Genomic DNA, 23,472 nt, shown 5'->3' on the forward strand with positions numbered 1-23,472 from the left:
TCAGCTCACTTTACAGATGAGGATACTGAGGCAAACAGAATTAGGTGACTTTCCCAGGTTCACACAGCTAGTCAGAGGCCCAGTTTGAACCTGGCAAGATGAGTCTTCCTGATTTTAGGCCTGGTGCTCTACTCTGCCACCCAGCTACACCCATCTAGCAGGACAGCTCCATTGTTTTATAGATGCGGAACCTGTGCTCCATAAGTGATGAAGCTATTTGTCCAGCCTCATACTAGCAGAGCCAGGATTTCAGCCAAGGACATGTGGCTGTCAATCTATTCTTTTCCACTGTGCCAGGCTACCTGTTTAAGTGTCATGAGAGTGGGTTAAATGAACTGGGGATGTTTAGCCTGGAGAACAGAACATTTAGGGGAGACAGGATGTCAAAGTATTTGAGGCTCGTTGTCAAGTGAAAAAGAGATTGGATGTTTGCTTTGGCCCCTGAAGGCAAAGCAGGGAGTAATGGATGGAAGGTACAGGTAGGAGTGGAGAATCCTCCCCCTCGAGGCCACATGGGGCCCTCTAGGTCCTCAAGTGCAGCCCTTTGATTGAATCCAAACTTTAGAGGTCCCCAGGCTGCAGGTTCCCTCCACCTGACATAGAGGTAGATCTATGTAAGAGGTTTCCTGAGAACTGGAACTGCACCCAAATGAAAGACAGTGAGTTTTCCATCAGTGGAAGAATGGCTGACCACTTGTCTGGGATGTCATGGAGGAGACAATATTTTTCAGATAAAACTTATTCTAGGTGACCTCTGAGATCCTTTCCTGTTTGTGTTGGGGAACTAAGAATAAGAAGGGGAAGAACACAGGGAAACTGAGTTGAGGCTCCAGGTTCAGGCCTCCCATCTTGGTACATTGAGGCCAAAGGGCTAGCCCATTGACCACTTTGTGGGCTCAGTGGGTACTTCATATACCTCCCTACATCTCTTTCTAGTCCATTGCTCCCTCTGCTGGCTCCCACTTCTGTCATCCCCTTTTCCATTCTGCACCAAGAGTCCTTTTTTTCCCCACACTATGCTCCTCCCTCTAAGCTTTCCTATATCTTCTCCCTCCCAATGGTCATGAACACAATTTCACCTGTCCAGCACTATCCATTTATTTCCATCTCTGGGTCTTCTGTGTGTATGCTACTATCTCCAAGGGTGTGGTTTACTTCAAATCTGAGCTACTGTTTCTCTGTTCATGTCTCCCCTCACCCAGAAGCTGAGAGTCAATTAAACCCAGAATGTCTGTCTCCTCTGATCCTCTTGTTTCCTGTTGGCCCCTTCAGTTGAATGGACCAAGGCCTAATGGCAGAGCAGCTAAATGGAAAGTATACTATAGTTTGGGGAGACTGCAATTTAAATCCTGACTCAGACACTAGATGTGTCACTTGGATAAGTCACTTAATATATGTGAACCTCCGTTTCCCCAAGTGTAAATGGGGTAAAATTCCTGCCTCAGGGTTGATTTGAGAAACTATTAGTATCATCCATTTGGTTAGTTAGATCTAGCATCATACATCCCCATTTCCCATCTTTGGGAGGTCAACAGAGCAGAACAACATGACTTCCCCCTTCTTCACACTCTAATCCAGCAAGATGCTACAAAAGAGATGGCTGGGTCAGGGCCCCTTTATTGCTTTGTTCAGATGTTTTTCAGGCTGGGTCCTGTTTGGGACTGGGGTCCTTTGTACTTGGGTTGTGTTTTGGGTTCCTGTGTTTGCTTCCCAGTCCAAGATTCCTGTTGGAGGCTGGGCAGAGATTAAGAAGATCGGATCTGTATTCTGGTCGGGGCCCTGTATTCCAGGTGTCGACTTCAGTATTCGAGGATATGGTCTGCCTGCATTCAGAGGAGACCTCCCCTGCATCCGGGGCTGAGAGTGTACTAGACCCAGAGCTCTGCTTTAAAACTGATTCCAAGTCTGGCTTCGAGTTGGCCTCTGGCCGCCCAGCACCACTGCCAGGGGCGTAGTGAGAAGCAGGTAAAGCATAAAGAGAACCAGGGGCGGCAGCAGCATTTCCAAGTTCTCTCCTCCTAGCAAGGACAGCAGGGCCAGCCCGGCAGTCACGTCCAGGGTCAGCTCCAGAGGGTGAAGCCACTGCACATCAGGGGCCTCACACTGCCTAGCCCGAGGGGGTTCGGAGGGAAGGGAGCTACTCTGGGCAAAGCAGTGGCCCTCTGGGCTTGGGCACTGAATGCACCACGTGGAGCTGTCCCCGTCCCCGTCCCCTTCTTCGTCCCCGTCCCCTTCCTCGTCCCCGTCCTCGTCTTCATACTCGTCCCCGTCCCCATCCCCGTCCGCGTCTCTGGCTCGGTTCTGGCCCCGGCCTTTTTTCCTCTCCTCCGGCGCGATGGTGTACACGTTCCCACACTCGTCAATCCATCTCCGGCACCGAGCATTCCTTCTCCTGTCCCGGCACCGGGGGCATTGCACACTCCGCACGCACTCCAACGGCAAATCCCTGAACCTCAGGAAACATAGGATGAGAGGCACGGGGAGTGCAGCAGTGAGTTATAGGCGGGGAAAGAGGACAGTAGCAGGGACAAGGGGTCGCTTCCCTTCTCAAATCCCACTCCCAAATCCCTACCCACAGTTTTCCCCTGCCAGAGCTACTCCGCCCCCCCCCCCGACCCTTCCCTAAACTACTCCTCTGTCCCCAGATTCTGGGCGCAAACTTAGCGGGGGCTCCCCAGCTGAGGCCATAGGAACCTAAGGGACTAGGGGTGGGGCACGGGGGAATGGGCGAGCCGAGGGAGTGGGGGGTGTAGAAGTGGGCTCCTGGGAGAAGAAGGTGGCAGGGGCGGGAACTTCTGGCAGAACTTCGGACCACCGACTTCAGTCACTCACAGATTCCGGAGCAGAGAAACCTGGGAGTTATCGGTGTTGCCGGACCCCGGCGATTTGTCCCAATCTAAGTTGTTCCTGTAGTTCATTCCCGCCGTTGATGACCCTGTGGGGCCCGGGACTCAGCCAGCCCCAGATGGAATAGAGGGGCTGGGGGCTGCAGGGCGGAGAGGAGATCCATAAAGCGCTGTCCCTCCAAGATCAACTCCGCCCCGCCTCTCTTCTCTACCCCGAACCCAAATCTTCTCTCCGCCCCTAGTTTTAGTCTTTTTTCTCCCATCTTAGTTCTTCCTCCCGGCTTTAGCACAGCCTCTTTATCGTCAGCCTTGTCCCCCACTTCCCAGAGGCTTCCACATTGGCCATCTCCACCCTCCAGGGGCTCGAGCTCAGCCTCCACCAACCCCGGTCCGGGGGCCGAAGTCTCACCCCTGCTGTTGGAGTTGCCCGGGCCCCTCTTCTCTAGTCCAGTCCCAGCTGCTGGGAGGCGACCCTGGCCCTATTGTGACCCATTGGGTGGGGGTGGGAGGCATCTCAAGGGCCGGAACTGGGTGGGGAGATACAATCCCTGGTCTGATGTAGGAGTCCGAGTTTTAGGATACTAGCGGGTAGCCTCCCCACCCCCCACCCCCTCGCCCCAACTTTATAGAATATAAGTTCGTTGAGGGTGGATACTGTTCTGTTTTTGTGAGTGTGTCCTGAGCCGCTAGCCTAACAGCTACTCAATGAATGTCTATGGAGTTGGATGGAAATCGGCGCCGGGTCTGAGCAGATAGTAAAGAAAGAAGACAATGATTGAAATAGTTCCTTTGGGCACAGGTAGACTTTTAAAGAGAGGGATTTAGATCTTCCAGAGCTAGACCGCCGACCCTCAGCCCCCCATATCTGCCCCGCCCCCTCCCACATCTGCCCAGTCTCGGTCCCCTCCCATCTGCATCTGCAGCCTCAGCTGGAGTTACATAACGGGGAACGTGGCAGATGGTGGGGGCGGAGAGAAGAAAAGTGGACTGGGGAGCTCCGATGCCAGTGTTCGCCTCCAGTCCTCCATCCTAACTTTGAGCAAAGTTGGAACTCTCCGTTCCTCACCTCCCACACTCCTCCCTCAGCCTCAGTTTCCTTCCTTCTCAACATTCTCTTAGAAATGGTGGAGGGTACTGTCGGGTTATGCGCCAGCATAATCTGGATCCGCAGCTTGGTCTCTCCCGCAGTTCTCAGCTTCTAGGGTCTTTCCCCAAGCAAAGTCCCCTCCCCCATCCCTCCGATCCCCCTCTTCAAGGCCCCACAGGACCACACTCCTCCCACAGTCCCGCCCCCTTGCTAGAGCCTCCGGGGGGATGGAAATGGGGATTACTTCGGCTGTGCACCCCTTCCAGCTCCTCCGGATATTAAAGGGGGGAGGGGGTTTACTGGACAGCCTGAGGAAGAGGGAGTGGGAAGTTGTAGATAGCAGCCCGGCCCGTGGATGAGCTTCTCTCCTCCTATCTCCCTCCCGCCCTCCCCCTCCTCGCAGCCTCCTGGATTTCACTGTCCTGAGGTTCCTGGCAGTGCTGGGCTAGGGGAAGGTAGCCAGAGGAATACACGAGGAACTACCCCTAATTCTGGGCCTCAGTTTCCCGGCTTTTGACTCCAATTCTCAGGGGCGCTGGTCGGGGGAGGGACCTGAGCTTGCAGAGGATCAGCATCAACCGCCCCTCGCTTTCTGGGTTGGGACTACTTAGAAGCAAGGGGAAAATAGGAGGAAGGGGCGGAGGCGAAGGGGGAGGGGGAGGGGGAGGGGCAGGGCCCGGGAAGGAGCCGAGACCCGAAGGGAGACTCAGACGGACAGACTGACTGACGGACAGACAACATACAGCCTCCCCCCAACCCATCTCCTTGTCTACCTCCTCCATGCCCTGGCCATGAGGGGACTCCTGCTCACTCTGACCGTCCTGGCACAGACCTCTCGCCTCAGCCCGGGTCTGGGGGCAATTCCAGCCTTTACCAGCTCAACTTCCCGCGAGCGGACCTCGGAGTCCCAGGTCCCCCTAACCTCCAGGCCGGCAATTTCCCGGGGCCCTACCACCTCAGCCCCATGGTCCAGGTCACCGAAATTCCAGGTTCCCCGAACCTCTCGACCCACAACTTCCTCTGTTCCCAATATCCTTACCCCTCATCCCCGGACCCTTAAGTCCCTGACCCCTGGAATCCCTTGGTCCTCAACTTCCCCAGCTCTTGTTACCCCCACCTCACGACCCGGAGCCCAGACGACTCCGGTTCCTCGAACCCCAAGACCGGGGACCCCGACTTTCCGAGCTCCTCACAGCAGCACCCCGAAGCCTGGGGGGTCCAAAGAGGAGGCGAAGAAGGAGAAAGGTGAGACTCCCGACTTCTCAGGTCGGTCTTTTCCGAGGTCGGGTCAGTTCCATAGCTCTTTGTTGAATTGAATTGAATTGTCTCAAGGTCTGAGTCTGAACCCAGGTGGTACTTCCAGGAACCTTCATCGGAATCAAGCCTTCTGTGGTTCAGTTCATTCCCTCCCCACTCCTCTCTTTTGCGAGTCACATACTTTTCAGTCCTTTCCTCCTCCACTCACTCAAAACCTTCCACACTCCCTCCCCCAACTCTTAAACACACACACGCACACACACACACACACACACATTCTCTCTCTCTCTCTCTCTCTCTCTCTCTCTCTCTCTCTCTCTCTCTCTCTCACACACACACACACACACACACACACACACACACACACACACACACACACACACACATACTTGCTTTTTCACACTCCCACGTTCTGGCCATTGGAGATTCCATCTGGACCTGGATCCCCTGCCTCTCCTAGCACCTCAGACTTAGAAAAGCTCTGAAAAGAGAAGCGATCTAAGGCTGGTGAGAGATGGGGTCTCTTGTTCAGGAGAAGAGATTTAGGGCTTCAAAATGGGAGGCAAAGAGGAAATAAACAGAGACACAGACTGGGAGAGAAAAAGATAGAGAGAGAGAAACATGAAAATTCAGGTGGGAATCTAAACATGGAGAGAGTGAGAGAAACAGACGAAGGAGGGGGAAAAGGAAGATTAGAAGATAGGAAGACATAAGGAGAGAAACAGAAACAGAAAAAGAAACAGGGGAAAATGGAGAGAGAGAGAAAGAGAGAGAGAGAGAGAGAGAGAGAGAGAGAGAGAGAGAGAGAGAGAGAGAGAGAGAGATGGAATGAGAGACAGACAAGACAGAGACAGAAATTGTGGAACCAACAGAGACAAGGGAGGTAGAGAAAAGGGAAAAGCAGGGCAAGATAGAGATAGAGACAGAAACAGAAAAGGAGTGGGTGAGAGGGAGGGAGGAATAAAAATGACTAGAAAAAGGAATTGGGGCAGAAACACAAATGTTTGGTAAATTGAATTGAAACTGTGTATGAGGGGAGAAAGGGAAGACACAATATCATGCATTGTCCCTTCTCCCCTCCCCCCCTTTTCCCACCAAGATCATGAGTGAGGAATGTCTGTCTCCAGGGATCTAGTTCAGCTTTTGCCCTGCTTGGATTTCTTCCAACCTTCCTGATCTTCCTCCCTCAGTAAAGCCCAGGCTTCGAGTCAAGATCCGGGTTGTCAAGAAGAAAAAAGTTGTTGTGAAGAAGAGAAAGAAGCTGAGTCCAACCCACCCTAGCCCAGGAAACCAAGAGATCACTCAGGATCCAGAGCCAGGTAGCTCCCAACTGAAGGACATTCAGTCCAGGGACATGGAAACATCGAGACACAGATACATTGACATACACATGTAGATTCAGATGTCTTTGGATACACAGGTTGATACATGCACACTATCACATCCAAGCACAAGGAAGGACTCATGCCAAGACAGAAACACATGTATTATGGATCTCATCTTTCTGTGTTCCCCCCTCATTTATGCCCCCTATATAGGTTGCCCACCTCTGGGGCTGGAATCTCTTCGAGTCTCTGATGAACAGCTCCAGGCTTCTAGTAGCCAATCATATGGCCTGGGAGCCCACCGTGGAAGGCTCAACATCCAGGTCAGAAACTTCTCCTCCCCAACCCACCCTGCATATCAGAGATACCTTTCCCAACAAACAGCAATCCACCCAAGAGATACTCCTATATAAACCCTTCTGCAAAGACAGAAAACTCCCCAGAGAGAGAGAACCTCAGAAAAAAAAATCATGGAGAATGCCCTCTCAGACACCTTCCCCCTCAAAGAAAACTCTCTCCCAAAGTCTCTTGCCCCCTTCCCTCATACCTTGTCTTTCTCTTGATTTCTGTCCTTCAGTCAGGCTTAGAGGATGGGGATCTATTTGATGGGGCCTGGTGCCCAGAGCCAGAGGATGATCGGCCTTGGCTACAAGTGGATGCTGGTCGGACGGCCCAGTTCACCGGTGTCATCATCCAGGGCAGGAATTCCATCTGGAGGTGCTGAGGGCCAGGCCCATTGGACTGTGATGGACTGGGGATGGAAGAGTGGGCGGCTGGAGAGGCCTGGGTCTCAAAGTTAGGATCTACAACTGGAAAAGAGCTTGGACCCTGGAACCTTTGATCCTTCTCCTGGCTCTGTCCCAGATATATGACTTTGCCTCTCTTTGGGGCTCATTTTCCCCAGCTGTAAAATGAGGAAACCATATTCAATGATCTCTAGAGGATGGCATTCTAGGAATGACTGTAGCTGGGGCACAGCATCATAGGATACTGAGATCAGAAACTGGGTACAAGAAGAGGAGAGAGAGGCTTATCCCTCCAGCCTCAGGATTTTTTCTTCTCTCTCCTACTGAAGGTATGACTGGGTCACTTCTTACAAGGTCCAGTTCAGCAATGACACTCTCACCTGGTGGGGTTCCAAGAACCGAAGCAGTGGACTGGATGAGGTGAATGGGAGTGGGAGGGGGTGAGCATGGGAAGGACATGGGAGGAGGCTAGGCTAGGCCAGCCTGTCATCAGTAGCCCAGATCTCAGGTCTCTGTGGCTTCCAACTCTCTCATTCCTTTAGGATAGAGCTGTCCTTCATATGCATCAGACTGACTTTGCTCTGAGCCTGCTGAGACACAGGGAAGAGAGATATGGGGAGATAAAAAAATGTAGAAAGACAATCAGAGAAAGTTACACAATGATAGGCAGAAGGAAGACAGAGAGGCACAGGAAGATGGTGAGATAAAAACAGCTATAAAGACCTACAGGGAGACAGAAACAGATCAATTCAGAGACCACTGCTGAGGTCCTAGGCTCTTTTGGGTGTGGGTAGGGTTGGGCAGGGTGTTGTTCTGGTGGGAGTTCCATGGGAGTGGATTATAACTCCTCTCCTCCTCAGGTGTTCCCTGGGAATTCGGACCCCGATACTCCAGTGCTGGCACAGCTCTCTCAGCCTCAAGTGGCCCGATACATAAGGCTACTACCTCAGACCTGGTTAGATGGGGGTGCAGCCTGCCTCCGTCTTGAGGTGCTAGCCTGTCTGCTCCCAGGTGAAGACTCAGGGAGTGGACACAAGGCAGAATGGGAGATCCAGGAGGCAGTGGTTGGGGGAACTGAGGAAGGGGAAAGTTGTGGTTGGGGTTACAAGGCTAGGATGATGAGTCCTGGAGATCACTGGGGTTAAGGGAGGAGGAAAGCCAGATAGGACATTGGTAACAAGATCTCCCCTGCTTACCTAGACCCCAACGGGCTTTTCCCTCGGGAGCCTCAGCTTGGATCCTCAGATCCCCTGGACTTCCGCCATCACAACTACAAGGCTATGAGAAAGGTCAGAGACTCCCCAAACCCTAATCCTCCCTCTCCCCCTCCCAGATTCCTCCTTTAATGAATCTCATTTCCTCTACTCCACCATCCCCACAGCTAATGAAGGAGGTGAATGAGCAATGCCCCAATATCACTCGTGTCTACAGCATTGGGAAAAGTCATGAGGGCCTGAAACTCTATGTGATGGAGATGTCCGACCAGCCTGGTGAACATGAGCTAGGTATGGACACAAGGCCCAGGGCAATAATCCCCATGGTGACCTTCTAGAGGGAGCTTTACAGAATAGCAGAGCTGAAAGAGACCTCAGAGGAATGTCTAGATCAACCCATATCTGAACATCTAAGCATGTCAGCCAGCTTTAGGATAAGGAGGTTTGCCTACTCTCCTAATATGTAGCCAACTATTCTACTTTTGGAGAGCACTAATCTTACGTCAAGTCTAAACATCTCTGTGACCTTGCTCCATTGTTTCTAGTTCCATCCCTCGAGTCCTAGCTGTCATATCTTTGCTTCCAAGCCCATTCTCCAAGTCTATAGACTTCCCCTTACCCCCAAGTATAGCATTCTGCTGGCTCATCTTGGGCTTGTAATCTACTAAAATACCAAGATCTTTTCTTCATACAAAAATCTCTCCTATCTTTCTGATACTGACTATTTGAATCCAAGTATAGAATTTTACATTGGTTCCTATTAAATTTAATCTTGTCAGATCTAGCCCATCATTCTAGTCTGGCAGGCTCTTTTGGAATCATGATTCCCAGCTCTGTGTTATCTACAAATCTGAAAATCGTACCATTTATATCTTTATCCAAGTCATTGATAAAAGGTTTCAACAGGATGGGCCCCAGCACGGATCTGTGTGGCACTGTACTAGAGACCTCTCTCCAAATCAATATCAATCTACAAATGATTAATTTTGGTTCAAGCATTTATTTACCAGTCACCAAATTCTACCAGCCCACCTCATTCTATTTTATCCACAAAGGTAGCATCTAGGCCTTTAAAATCTAGATATGTTGTGTATCTCTAGCCATGATATAGCAGTTTAATTTCCCTTTAAAACAATAACAACAAAAAAAGGAAATAAAAATACCTGGCATTTACATAGAGCTTTAAGTTTTGCAAAGCACCCTACATTTATTAACACATTTGCACTTCACAACAATGTGAGGTCCGTTTCCTACTCAGTATTTCTTCTCCCTTATTGAAGCACCTTTTCAGGGCTCTTCTCCCTGACAGCCTGGAAAGTAGGTATGCCTTGCCTCAGTCCTTGAACCTGCTCTTCTAGGAAAGTGACCAGTTTGCACTTTGTATTTGGTACAGCCCCGGAAGAAAGGCAGAGCATGACTTACTGTACTTATTTTATAGAGGAGGAAACTGAGAACCCGCGAGAGGAAAGTGACTGAGGCAGGATTCCAACACCTGAAGTAGGGGTGTGAAGAACTGGAGCCTAGTGCCACTGCTAATCATGTAACTGTGCAATTCAGTTCTCTGTCAGTCTCAGCTTTCTCCATAAAATGAGAGGGGTGTGTAGATCAGAGGTTCTCAATCTTTTTTTGTGTCAAGGTCCCCTTTGGTAAAGCCTATGCACCCCTTCTCAGAATAATCTTTTTAAATGCATAAAATAAAATACACAAGATAAAATACAAAGGAAATTAATTATGCTGTAACAGTTATCTATCTATCTATCTATCTATCTATCTATCTATCTATCTATCTATCTCTTCAAAAACAAGTTCCAGAACCCTAGGTGACTAGATGAGCTCTTAAGTCCCTTTCAGTTCAAATTATTTGATCATATGACTTCCAAACAAGAGCCTTTTCTATGATCCCACCCTTAAGTTTGAATTGCACAAGAACTATGGAACAGATAATAAGAGATGCTGGTGAGTCAGCATTAGCAGGGTCTGTTTGACCTTGGCAATGAGTAGGGAGGGGATCAGAGACAAAAAGTGAGTACTAAGATGTGGATCAAAAAAGCCAGGGTGCCCAAAGCTCCAGTGGTTATGAAATCAAAGTCAAAGGAAAGGGATGGGGAATGGAGAGGAGAGGTATGGGAGGGATTGAGGGAATGGTAGAGGGACAAGGGGTATGTGTGTAAAAAGCAGTCTGATGGAGACATCAGGTGATACCGGAGATGAAAGAGTGAGAGGGGGCAGGTGAATCTGTATGCTCCCAGGGGAAGTCAGAGGTGAATGGGAGGCTGTGCTCACTTCAGATTCCCAGAGGTGCCTGAGGTGAATGGGAGGGCTTTGTGTCCTGTCTCTCCCTGAGGTAAGTAAAAACTGAGATGTAGGGGCTGTGACTTCACGTCCTGCCTTTTAGAGCCTCATGGACTCTACCTTCTTTAGGAGAACCAGAGGTGCGGTACGTAGCTGGCATGCATGGGAACGAGGCACTTGGCAGGGAACTGCTTCTGCTGTTCATGCAATATTTGTGTCTTGAATTCCTCCGTGGGAACCCTCGGGTGACTCGGCTCCTCACTGAGACGCGCATCCACCTGCTGCCCTCTATGAACCCTGATGGTTATGAAATAGCTTACCAACGGGTATGCCCCTTCGACCTCCAAATCCCAGGCTTCCCTGTGCCCTGATGACCACCAGACAATTGCTCCCTAGGTGTGACTGACTGAAATCATACTCACCTTCAAGTGCACTAACATTTTCAAGTTATCCTAAGGCCATACGTAATCCCTGAGCCCCAGCTCCTAGATTCCAGTCTGCTTCCATAAGCCCTGATGACTATGAAATCACCAGGGATGGTGATCAGTATCTCACTCCTGGTCCCCTAGTGCCCTGAACCCCATTATTCTCTATGAGCCATGTAAACTACAGGGTAACCCAACTACCAGAGTCTTACCCCCAACTCTTGACTCCCAGGTCCTGATTATCCTATGTGATCCCCAGTGGCCACATTTGGGCCTTGATTGTCATGTTTAAGCCTAGAGCGCCAGGCTCCATCCCTGGTCTGTGAGTCTCCAAGGTCACCTATGCTTTTCTGAGTGTTCTGATTCTGTTTTATCCCACAGGGCTCAGAGCTGGTTGGGTGGGCAGAGGGACGATGGACTCGACAATTCATTGACCTGAACCACAACTTTGCCGACCTCAACACACCCTTATGGGAAGCTGAGGATGAAGGATTGGTACCCCATACCTTCCCCAACCACCACCTGCCACTGCCGGCTTACTACACAATGCCCAATGCCACAGTAAGTGATAGTCACCCCACTGGATACTCAGAAACAACTCAGTAATAAGCAGGGACATCCCACAATGACCACCTAAAGATGCTCAATAACAACTCAGAAACACTCCAGCAGCCACCTCAAGGTTCCTGGGAAGTGCCTTTCACCTTACGCTGACCTCTATCCCTAGGTAGCCCCAGAGACTCGTGCTGTGATTGACTGGATGCAGAGGATTCCATTTGTGCTGAGTGCCAACTTACATGGCGGAGAGCTGGTGGTATCCTATCCCTTTGATATGACTCGGACACCTTGGGAAGCCCGTGAACTCACTCCCACACCTGATGACCCTGTATTCCGCTGGCTCAGCACTGTCTATGCAGGGACCAGCCGAGCCATGAATGAACCGGGCCGCCGGCCCTGCCACAGCGAGGATTTCTCACAACACGGTCACATCATCAATGGCGCCCAATGGCACTCAGTTGTTGGGAGTGCGTGAGCCCCACCCTTACCCCAAATACCCTATATCCCCAGGAGTATGCAAGCCCATGGCCCATGACCTCTCCCTCCCAGGGTACCATAACCTTGTGCCTGTACCCCAAAATCCTTTAAGCCTCCAACTCCAGTCCACAACAGCCTTTTTCACGCAACTGTGTTCCTTAAAGTATACCGGGGCTTGCCCTGCGAAGCCCCTTCCCCCATGTAACTGGTTGGTGTGTCTGTCTCCTATCCCTAACCATGTGAGTCAGCAGCTCTCCATGACATCTCTATCCTTGGATCTCTGGAGTGTGAAGCCCCCAGAGTAACATCACCCTTGACCCTCAGGTATGAATGACTTCAGCTACCTCCACACAAACTGCTTCGAGGTTACAGTGGAACTCTCCTGTGACAAGTTCCCACATGAGAGTGAGCTGCCCCAGGAGTGGGAGAACAACAAAGATGCCCTTATCACCTACCTGGAGCAGGTTTCACTCTGATTTTTGACCCGTTTGTCCCACTCAGTCACCATCTGATCCCTACCCAGCACAGAGGGGCTTGGGCTCTGGGGCAGCTGTGGCCCCTCTTTCCCCGCCATATTGATGCCTGGATAAATTTAGGTGGTAGAGGGACAGAAGGAGTGGGACCCAAGGTCTTTCTTGTGTCTATGCCTACCCCAGGTGCGAATGGGCATTTCAGGTCTCGTGTTAGACAAAGACACAGAACAAGGCATCCCAGATGCTGTCATCGCCGTGGATGGCATCAACCATGATGTCACCACAGGTAGGTCAACATGGGTGGGCAGACTAGGAGCTTCCTCAACCCAACCCAATGTAGCCAAAAGGATCTCCCATCCTTGAAGTTGCAGGGATCTTGGAGACTTAGGGAGGCCCTGAGGGTTGAGAAACGTAATTATCTGAATTGCAGATTTCCAGGGTATAAAGGGGTCTTGGGGTTGGAAGAACTTCAGTTTGGAGCAGAATCCTGTGGAATGGGGGAGGGCAGGTGGAATTGGAAAGATGAGACTGATTTTTTGGGGGGAAGACCCTGAGGAATGACTAAGGAATTCTAGAATGTGGATCAAGCTTTGGGTTTGAAGGAGTCACTAGGGTTTGGTTGGAGTCTGGGGGGGGGGGGGGGGGCTATGGCCAGAGTGTTCCAGCATTGAGGGGGGGCCTAAGACCACAAAGTTTGGAAGGAAGGACCTTGACTAGTTATTGGAAGGGCCCCATAATACACTGGAGGAAGTCCCAAGTCTGAGAGTACTCTTTGGAAATGTGGGCAAGGGCAGGTGGGGCTAATTCAGTGGAATTTGGAGAGGATCCTTGAAGAAGAGAGTGACTTGGGTGATAGATTTGGGGGAACCTGAAAGATCAGGTGGGCAGGTAGGATTCTGAGTGTGAGAGGGGGCTGTTACAGGTGTCTGAGAGGGGAGAGAGGGTCAGTTCTGGCGGTCATTAACCTTATTTCAGCTGTAGAATCTTATATGCCTCCGTCCTCCTCCCCAGCCCCAGGCGGGGACTACTGGCGGATGCTAACACCGGGTGATTACATGGTGACAGCCAGCGCGGAGGGATACCACTCGGCCAGCAAGCCCTGCCGAGTCTCTTTTGAGGAGGGTCCCACACCCTGCCACTTCCGTCTCAGCAAGACGCCCAAGCAGAGGCTTCGGGAGCTCCTGGCGGCAGGTGCTAAGGTGCCCCCAGACCTAAGGCGGCGGCTGGACCGTCTGCGGAGCCGTAGGGTGCGGGCGGGTGGCGCAGGACGCTGACCTGGGGGCTCTCACAGGCCGGACCTGGATTAAAGCCTTCATGTCACCACCACGTGTGTCAGTGTCTGTGGCTCGAGCCTTCCCGACCAGTGCCGTCAACCTTATTCATTCATTCACTCATCCATTCATTTTCTCATCCATTTAAGATTTGTTAAGCCCCTGTTATGGACAGGACCCTGGGCAGGGTTAGGGGAACATTTGTAAATGAGACACATGTCCTCAGGGAGCTCAGAGCTTAGTGGGAAGCTAAGATACAGACATAGACAAGTATGATACTCCTGCCAGTGGGGTAGGGATGGGGTCCAAGCTTAATGATTTGGCTCCTTCACCCTTCTCATGCACCCTGTTCATCTTTCTGCACAGATCTGGGTGCTTTGCTCCCCTGCTCTAAAATCTTTCTGTGGCTCCTTTAGTCTCCTAAATAATAGTCAAAGTTAGCACTTATATTTAAGGTTTACAAAGGCTGCACATAAATCATTTGATCCTCTCCACAACCCAGTGGGTAAATGCTATTACTATCCCCACTTTACTGTGGAGAAAATGGAGACTGAGAGGTTAAGTAATTTCTTGCCTAAGGTCACACAGCTCTAAGAGTCAGAGGAAGAACTGAAACTTAGCCTCTCTAGGCAGGAAATGGTATGCTGCCTTCTTGGTTTGGTTCCAATCAGCTTTTCCAGGCTTAACCCACATTTTATCATTCATATGTTGTTTGATACTCTCTGGAACTGCCAGACTGGATTATTCTTGTTTTAGCCTCACCTTCAGGGGTTGTTTCTGAAAAATTAGCCCCCAAAGACCTTGCTTGGGTTTTTACTTATACTATTTCATTAACAAGCATTTGCTTTCTCTCTTTGTGTTCTTTCCACCCTCCTGACTCCATTTAGAAGAAAAACAAAACCCTTGCAACAAGCACAGTGAAGCCATTCAAATTTCTGTTTGTTTGGTCACGTCCAGAAATGTATGTTTCGTTCTACATCTTGAAGTCATTGCTATTCTGTCAGGAGGTGGGGAGGATGAGTTCTCTGGAATTACAGTTGGTCATTACATCAATCCAGTCTTTTCAAGTTGTTACAAGACTTTGCTTTTGTCAACAATCAGGGGTCTGAGAAAGAACCAGACCGACCTGGGGATTAAATTAAGTATTAAGAAACAAACCACACTTCTTAAGCTGGACTGTAACTAAACAGTGTGACTGTGTGTTCTGAGGTATCTCATGGTAGTAAATTAGACTTTACACTCTAAACAAAACAGAGCAAAAAATGGGGCTTCCTTCTGCTCACTGAACACACCTTATGCTTTCCAGCCTTCCTGCCTTTGCTCAAGCTGTACCTTATCCCTCACTATCTTTGTCTGAGCAGTCTTATTTACTCTTTAAAATCCACCTAGTTGCCACTCCTTTACCAAGCCTTCCCAATCTCTTTCAATCTCTTTGCCCTTTTCTGAAATTTTCCCAGCCCCTTACACTTATTTCTTATATGTACGAATCAGGTTCAGGCCTTTCTTGATCCCTAGGAGACTATAAGCTATGTAAGAGTAAGCCGTGAAGCCCCCAATTCTGGGAACAAAGCCTCAGGCTAGTCCAGGACATCCTTGTCCCTCAGCCCTAGGGTTTTCATCTTTCACTACTCTAAATCTTCTTAATCCCTAGATCCCAACCTAAAGACCAGAACCCCCTCAACCCATCCCCATCCCCATCCCACAGATTCAGACCTTCTACTCTTGATCCCTAATTGCTGCTTCTGTCACTGGATGACCACTGATGGCTTCCCAGCCCTTTCTTCTACGCTGGTCAGCATGCCAACCATGTGAATGTGCTTCCTAGGGCCTATTTATGAGAGGAAAGATCAAACAGGCTCAGAAATAACACATTAGGGGAAAGTCATTAGACCTGTGGATCAAAGGAAATTCCTCACTCCCACACTAGGTGTCCCTAAACTCTCCAGATCTATGGTCTAGAATCTATCACATATGAAAACATCCCCCTTTTTACATCAAAATGTTATGGCTCTACCTACCTGATAGTAGCTGTACTAGTGGTATCTACTGATTGAGAAAATGCATAATGATAAAAAAGTGCCTTGAATTCAGTAACCCTTAACTTTGTTTTCTCATTATATATGTATGTGTTGTATACATACATCTGAAAAAGAACAATGCACGGATGTAACTCGTGACTAATTACCAGAACTCTGGACTCACAGAGTTCAGCTATGAGGATTTCTCTGTAACCAGTCTTCAGGACTCATGCTGCTACCTCGGGTTTCTCCACTTGGCTCATGTTTAGGTGTCCACAAGAGAAAAGGGTGGGGGAAGCACTTCAGCTGTCATCATTTGGATTAGCAAGACATTAAAACTTTAATCTGACAGCAAACAAAAAGAACCCATGAATAATTAAGAAAAAGACTTTTCTTGTCTTGATTCTACTGTCATCAGGGACTCCTCTAGTCTGTATGACTTATAGTACCAGGGAAGGGAAAAGACATTTATTAGGTGCTCCTTACATGCCAGGAATTGTGCTAAATGTTTTACAAATATCTTAGGGAAAGCAAAATTATAGACTGCCCCTCCACCAAGCCTCAGCTCCTCAGGTTTTGCAATATTGAATAGATAGACTTGATGGTTTGCTCCTCCCCATCCTAGAGTTTGTACTGCAGAGAAATGATAGGAGAAAATAGATGAGGAGTTCAGGAAACAGAACACAAGCCTAGTACAGAGGCATGATGGGAAATTTCAACTCTCTCTCTCTCTCTCTCTCTCTCCTCTCTTCTCTTCTCTCTCTTCCCCTCTGTCTCTTTCTGTCTCCTCTTTCTCTGCCTTTTCTTTCTCATCTGTCTGTCTCTTCTCTTTGTCTTTCTTTTCTCCCCTCTATTTCCCTCAATACCCTTTCCCCCCCTTCTCTCTTCTCCTCTCCTGCTCTTCCTCCTCCATGTTCTTCTTCTTCTTCTTCTTCTTCTTCTTCTTTTTCTTCTTCTCTCTCAAAAGAAGGGCAGCTGATACATTCTTGATTTTTTTTTATAGTATTCTCATTCTCTATGTCTATATCTCCCTCTCTGTCTCTCTCTTTCTGTGCCAAAACCAGAAAAGCTAACAATTTCTTAATTTCATTGGTGGATTACTTCATCTTTTAAAATATGATGGTATAAAGAAGGGTAACTTCTATTTTGGATCTGATTCTCACTCATATTGATTGCAAAGGTGAAGATGATGTGGGGAAGTGATTACTCCATCTTAGAATCTGTGATAGAGGGGAAATCCAAGCATAGTCTAACATGAACCTTTGATTCTGGGAGAACAAATTTCAAAGAGTTCAGAGAAAGCATAAGGAGAAGCCTACGAATTAAAATTTTACAACGGAAATCAACTCAAGAATTCTCAGTGTGAGAATTTCATTCTCAGGAATGAAATTTAGAAGACACAAAGAAAAGCAGTTCCAATAACAATTACTTATTACATATGATACTTTAAGGTTTGCAAAATGATTTGGGTACTTTACTTCATTTGGTCATTGCAAGAACTCTACCAGATAAACACTATGAAATTATTATCATACGAGTGAACTGAAACCCATAGCAACTTAACTCAAATGATCAAACATGGGATTTGAAGTCAGATCTCTCCTGACTCTAAAACCAACCCCTCTCTCACTACACAAACTACTTCACTGATATCTTCTCTGATGAGGAAGAAAAGTGAGAATTATCAAAAGATACCATTGCACATGTACCAGGACCGTGTCAACTAATTTAGGTTAAAAAAAGGCAGAAGGTAGAATCAGGAGCAGGTAATAGCAGATAAATAGAATTATCAAAAGATACCATTGCACATGTACCAGGACCATGTCAACTAATTTAGGTTAAAAAAAGGCAGAAGGTAGAATCAGGAGCAAGTAATAGCAGATAAATAGAAAGTTACAGCATGTTAGGGTAAGATAGTATCAGGAATGCTAAAGCTCAACATGAGATAAGGATGAAGAGGAAAAGTAAGGATGAGGGGGAAAAATGGGATTTTTTGATATATTGGGGGAAAGATGGGAATTAAGGAAGAGCTAGGGCTGTTGCTTGGAGTAAATAGGATGGTGTGAGAACAGATAAGAATGAAAAGAGAGAACAGATTTACTCTTATTTTGCTTGTTTTCTCTGCCAAGAAAAATGATTTTTGGATTATAAAAATGGCTAATATGGATAAGTAGGGATATAGTGAAAGAACTCTTTATTAGCTCAAGTCACTGGTCCAGATGACCCATCTTTGCCAATCACAGATTTAAAACTGGAAAGGAACTCAGAGACCCTGAGTTTACAGAGAAAACAAAGGCCAAAGAAAATCAAGTGATTTGCTCAAGGTCCCAAAGATAGTGTCAGAGGCAGGATTTGAACAGGTCTTTTGACTCCAGAGCCAGTCCTCTTTATACTTCCTCCCTGTACAGCACAGAGTACAGAAGGAATTAGCAGATGTGATCATAAGAAAGCATTTTTGAAACGCCGTGGAGAATTGGTGAAGTTCTGTACAACTGATAAAAGGAAAACATATAATTTCTTTAAAGGAAAAAGAATAGCGTCTGCAAACTATAGGACAACAAGTTTGACTTTACTGGGAAAATTCTAGTGTAGATTATGAAAGGGATGGTTAGTGACTATTTAGAAAAGGAAGCATTGATCACAAAGACCTTCATCAGGAATATTTCATAGAATCACAGAATTTCAGATTTAGAAGAAAATTCAGAAGTCATCTAGTCCAACTTAAACTGGAACAAGAATCCCCTACCCAAGGGGTCATCTGGTTTGCTAAAAGTGCAATGAGGAGATGAGTTGGGACACTCCACTGCTGACCACCTTCCAAGATGACATTGACCTGATAATAACAATTCTTTGGGTCCAGCCATTCATTCAGTTCCAAGGTCATGTGGTCATACTATTGTAGAGTCCATATCTCTTCATCTTATCTGCAAGAATATCATAAGGAATTTTATGAAATGCTTTGCAAAAATCTAGACGAATTATATTTGCAGCATAACTCTGATCTATCAGTTAAGTAACCCTGCCAAAAAAGAAAATAAGGCTAATCTGCAGGACTTCTTCTTGTTGAAGCCATACTGGATCCTTGTGATCACTGATTCATTTCTGAGACGTTCATTAATTAGCTCTTTAATGAGAGTGGAGAGGACATGGCCTCACATATAGATTGGTAGCTAGTGTGACAAAGTTTAGGAAATTTCCCCCAATACAAATGCATCCATACACACACACACACACACACACACACACACACACACACATACATACATACACACACACACACGAACACAGTAGGATGAAAGAGAGTTGATTGAATACCAATACCCAAGAGATTTTTCAGGATCTCCATCACCTAGTGTCTTGCCTCTGGTTTTCTGGAAGACATTTGTATATAACGTATGTTAAATTTAGTCATGCATTGGCTTATTTGCCTCCATTAAGCTTTTAAGCTTTGGGAAAATCTCAAAGAATTTGGGGGGGACCTATGTTCCTTTGGGTCAGGTGTTAGGAGGCAGATGCATCTTCCAGCCTTCACATCAATCAATGAGGTTTTGGGAGGCTGCCTACCTTGGCTACCCAGTTCAGACTCATCACTTCCTTCTGGGCCATGATTGGTTGCTCCCCAGGGTTCCTTGTACTCTGTTCCCTATACCATCTCCTACTCTGATCTCCAATCTCTAGGTGCTGCTTCCTCGGCAGCAGTAATCATCCATATTTGACATCAGTGTGACCTCCCTAGAACCTTCTCTTTCTATTTGAAAGAGTTCCCACATTCACAGGGAAATAGGTATTGAACATATTGTGGCCACATTTTTTATCAAATGTAGAAAAAATAAAAGGTAAAAGTGTTCCTACATGCAGCCTTCCATTTCTAACCATTCCCTGAATTCTTTCCATTTCTGTTCCTATATCTTCAGGCATGAGATTCCTGAATCTCATTCACCCGCAGCTTGTGGAATGCAGAAAAAGTATGTCTATCCAGGACTCCAGATTCAGGTCATGGAGTGTAAAAAAAGACAATGAAAGCACAGAAAAAGAGATATCTCCCTGCTTTTGGCTCACTAAATCACCAAGGCTTAAAGCAAGTGACACACTCAGGTACTTGGGACCTTCTCTCTTCCTTACACTTGATTACTGCATATGCTGCAGAGTCTCAGCTTGGCGCCATAGTGCTGGTCACTGGCAGAGAGTCTTGGGTTGCATCAGCCTAGCGGTCCTGATCCATGACGCAGCTATGGTGCCATAGTACACAGAGTGCCGGTCTGGAGTCAGGACAACTCATCTTCCTGACTTCAAATCTGATCTCAGACAGTTACTAGCTGTGTGACCCTGGGCAAGTCACTTAACGCTATCTCCCTCAGTTTCCTCTTCTGTAAAATGATCTGGGAAAAGGACATGACAAACCACTTGGCCAAAAAATCAAAACCAAAACCCAAATAAGGTCACAAAGATTTGGACACAACTGAATGACAGCAACATTCATATAGTAAGCAGGAATTCTGCCCAACTTTTTGCTCCCCATTCCCAGCATGGTAACCAGGAAATCCATCACTGACAATGGAGAAAAAAGAGAGCCCTAGACTGATGTACTCATGCACAAATTCCATCTCCTCTAATCTGATGGAGGATTTTCTGTCCCAGGGTGTTTCTTCCTCTGTGGCAACTTCCATGATTATTCAGTTTCCTTCAGCTCCCTTCCCCCTCCCCCGAATGAGCAGTAGTACTAGAATTGCATATCAACTTCTTAGAAGAAGGTCCTTAATGGGGTACCTCAGGGATCTATCTGTACTTGACCTTGTGCCCTCCGACATTTTTTTCAATGGACCTTGAAGATACAGGGATAGATGATATACTTGCTAAATTTTGAGATAACAAAGCTAGGATAGATAGCTAACTTGCTGGATAAGTCACATTCCAAAAACAAAACAAAACAGAACAAAATCTTGACATGTTACAATGTTGGGCTGAATCTAAGATGAAATTTAATAGGGATAAATGCTAAGTCTTTATATGTAGGATTTTTTTTTAAATGACCTTTACAAGTACAAGATGGGGGAAAACATGGCTAGATAATCACTCATCTGAAAAATATTTTGGGGTTTTAGTGGGTTACAAGCTCCATATGAGTCAACAGGATAGAATGATATGATAGCAGAAAAAAGCTTATTCAATCCTAGGCTGCATAAAGAGAGATATAGGGTTCAAGACAAAGGAGGTCATTTTTTAAAAAATTAATTTATTTTTCATTTTTGAAGACACTTCCACAAGATTTTGTGTTCCAAATTATCTCTCCATCTCTCCCCTTTACCCACCCCAAGAAAGCATGCATTCTGAATACCATCTCCCCCACTCTGCCCTCCCTTCTATCACACACCCCTTCCCTTATCCCCATCTCCTCTATTTTCTTGTAGGGCAAGATAGATTTCCATACCCCATTGCCTGTATATCTTATTTCCCAGTTGCATGTAAAAACAATTTTTAACATTGATTTTTAAAACTTTGAGTTCCAACTTCTTTCCCTTCCTCCCTCCCCACCCATCCCTACTGAGAAGGCAAGTAATTCAATATAGGTTATACATATGTAGTTATGGAAAACACTTCCATAACAGTTACATTGTGAAAAATTAACTGTATTTTCCTCAATCCTATCCTACTCCCCATTTATTCTATTCTCTCTTTTGATCCTATCTCTCCTCAAAAGTGTTTACTTCTAATTTCCCCCTCCTCCCATTTGCCCTGCCTTCTATCATCCCTCTCACCCCCTCCTGCTTATCCCCTTCCTCCCTACTTTCCTGTAGTGAAAAATAGATTTTCATACCAGATTGAATGTGCATATTATTCCCCCCTTAAGCCCAATGTGGTGAGAGTAAGGTTCACTCTTTCTCCCTCACCTCCTCCCTTTCCCCCTCCATTGAAAAAGCTTTTTCTTGCCTCTTTTATGTGATATAATTTGCCCCATTCTATTTCTCCCTTTCTCTCCTCTCAATATATTCCTCTCATCCTTTAATTTTATTTTTTTAGATATCATCCCTACCTATTCAACTCACCCTGTGCCCTCTATCTATCTATATGCCCTCTATCTATCTTCCAACTACCCTAATACTGAGAAAAGTCTCAAGAGTTGCAAATATTATCCTTTCATGTAGGAATGTAAACAGTTCAACTTTAGGAAATCCCTTATGATTTCTCTTTCCTGTTTACCTTTTCATACTTCTGTTGATTCTTGTGTTTGAAAGTCAATTTTTCTATTTAGCTGTGGTCATTTCAACAAGAATGCTTGAAAGTCCTCTAGTTCATGGAATGACCATTTTCCCCCCTGAAGTGTTCATACTCAGTTTGGCTGGGTAGGTGATTCTTGGTTTTAATCCTAGCTTCTTTGACTTCTGGAATATCATGTTCCAAGCCCTGTGAGCTCTTAACGTAGAAGCTACTAGATTTTGTGTTTTCCTGATTGTATTTCCACAATACTCGAATTGTTTCTTTCTGGCTGTTTGCAATATTTTCTCCTTGAACTGGGAGCTCTGGAATTTGGCTACAATATTCCTAGCAGTTTTTCAGGAGGTGATTGATAGATTCTTTCAATATCTACTTTACCCTCTGGTTCTACAACATCAGGGCAGTTTTCCTTGATAATTTCTTGAAAGATGATGTCTAGGTTCTTTTTTTGCTCATGGCTTTCAGGTAGTCCAATAATTTTTAAATTGTCTCACTTGGATCTATTTTCCAGGTCAGTTGTTTTTTCAATGAGATATTTCACATTGTCTGCTACTTTTTCATTCCTTTGGCTTTGTTTTGTAATTTATTAATTTTTGATAAAGTCATTAGCTTCCATCTGCTCTATTGTAATCTTTAAGGAATTATTTTCTTCAGTGAGCTTTTGGGCCTCCTTTTTCATCTAGTCAATTCTGCTTTTTAGGGCATTTTTCTCCTCCTCCCTTTAGGGCTTTTTGGATCTCTTTTGCCCTTTGTGTCAGTCTACTTTTTAAAGTGTTATTATCTTCAGCGTTTTTTGGGTCTCCTTTAGCAAGCAGTTGACTTGTTTTTCATGATTTCCTTGCATCATTTTCGCTTCTCTTCCCAATTTTTCCTCTACTTCTCTTACTTGATTTTCAAAAGTCCTTTTGAGCTCTTCCATGGCCTGAGACCAATTCACATTTTTATTGGAAGCTTTGGATGGAGGAGCTTTGACTTCGTTGTCTTCTGTTTGTATAATTTGGTCTTCCTTGTCACCAAGTAAGATTCTATAGTCTGATTCTTTTTCCAGTTTTTGCTCATTTCCCCAGCTATTTACTTGAATTTTGAACTCTGTCAAGGTAGTCCTCTTCTTCCAGTGGGGTTGGAGTGTACTGTCAACTGCTCAATTTTCTCATAACCTGTGGGCCTAGAGCTCCAGAAACAGTTGCTGCCACTGCTACTGCCCCTGCAGCTGCTGCCATGGGCTCCTCTTCAGAGGACAGAATCCTCCACCACTTCTGCCATCCAGGAA

At 46.7% G+C, this 23,472-nt stretch overlaps 2 protein-coding genes across 7 annotated transcripts; one reads left to right on the forward strand and one right to left on the reverse strand.

Moving 5' to 3' along the window:
* Nucleotides 1-1,595: 1,595 nt before the first annotated feature.
* LOC140510904 (uncharacterized) lies at nt 1,596-5,138 on the reverse strand. 5 transcript variants are annotated; one of them, XM_072619809.1, is made up of 3 exons: nt 5,051-5,138; nt 2,833-2,986; nt 1,596-2,446 (listed from the first exon to the last, which is right to left on the reverse strand). In XM_072619809.1, the coding sequence occupies exons 2-3, from the start codon at nt 2,916-2,918 to the stop codon at nt 1,888-1,890; spliced, it is 645 nt and encodes a 214-aa protein (XP_072475910.1). In that variant the 5' UTR covers nt 2,919-2,986; nt 5,051-5,138; the 3' UTR covers nt 1,596-1,887. The 5 variants fall into 5 exon arrangements, with proteins under 5 accessions (XP_072475910.1, XP_072475907.1, XP_072475909.1 ...); XM_072619806.1 differs by having other exon boundaries at nt 1,596-2,452; XM_072619808.1 differs by lacking the exon at nt 5,051-5,138 and adding an exon at nt 3,256-3,342.
* On the forward strand, nt 3,384-14,023 carry CPXM1 (carboxypeptidase X, M14 family member 1). Of its 2 annotated transcripts, XM_072619804.1 has the most exons (15): nt 3,384-3,645; nt 5,035-5,178; nt 6,381-6,509; nt 6,729-6,838; nt 7,093-7,232; nt 7,591-7,681; nt 8,122-8,272; nt 8,462-8,550; nt 8,643-8,766; nt 10,897-11,093; nt 11,574-11,753; nt 11,920-12,217; nt 12,552-12,691; nt 12,884-12,986; nt 13,712-14,023. In XM_072619804.1, the coding sequence occupies exons 1-15, from the start codon at nt 3,618-3,620 to the stop codon at nt 13,972-13,974; spliced, it is 2,187 nt and encodes a 728-aa protein (XP_072475905.1). In that variant the 5' UTR covers nt 3,384-3,617; the 3' UTR covers nt 13,975-14,023. The 2 variants fall into 2 exon arrangements, with proteins under 2 accessions (XP_072475905.1, XP_072475904.1); XM_072619803.1 differs by lacking the exon at nt 3,384-3,645 and having other exon boundaries at nt 4,594-5,178.
* Nucleotides 14,024-23,472: the final 9,449 nt, after the last annotated feature.

This window comes from Notamacropus eugenii, chromosome 6, assembly GCF_028372415.1.
Source record: "Notamacropus eugenii isolate mMacEug1 chromosome 6, mMacEug1.pri_v2, whole genome shotgun sequence".
NCBI classification, from domain to species: Eukaryota; Metazoa; Chordata; class Mammalia; order Diprotodontia; family Macropodidae; genus Notamacropus; species Notamacropus eugenii.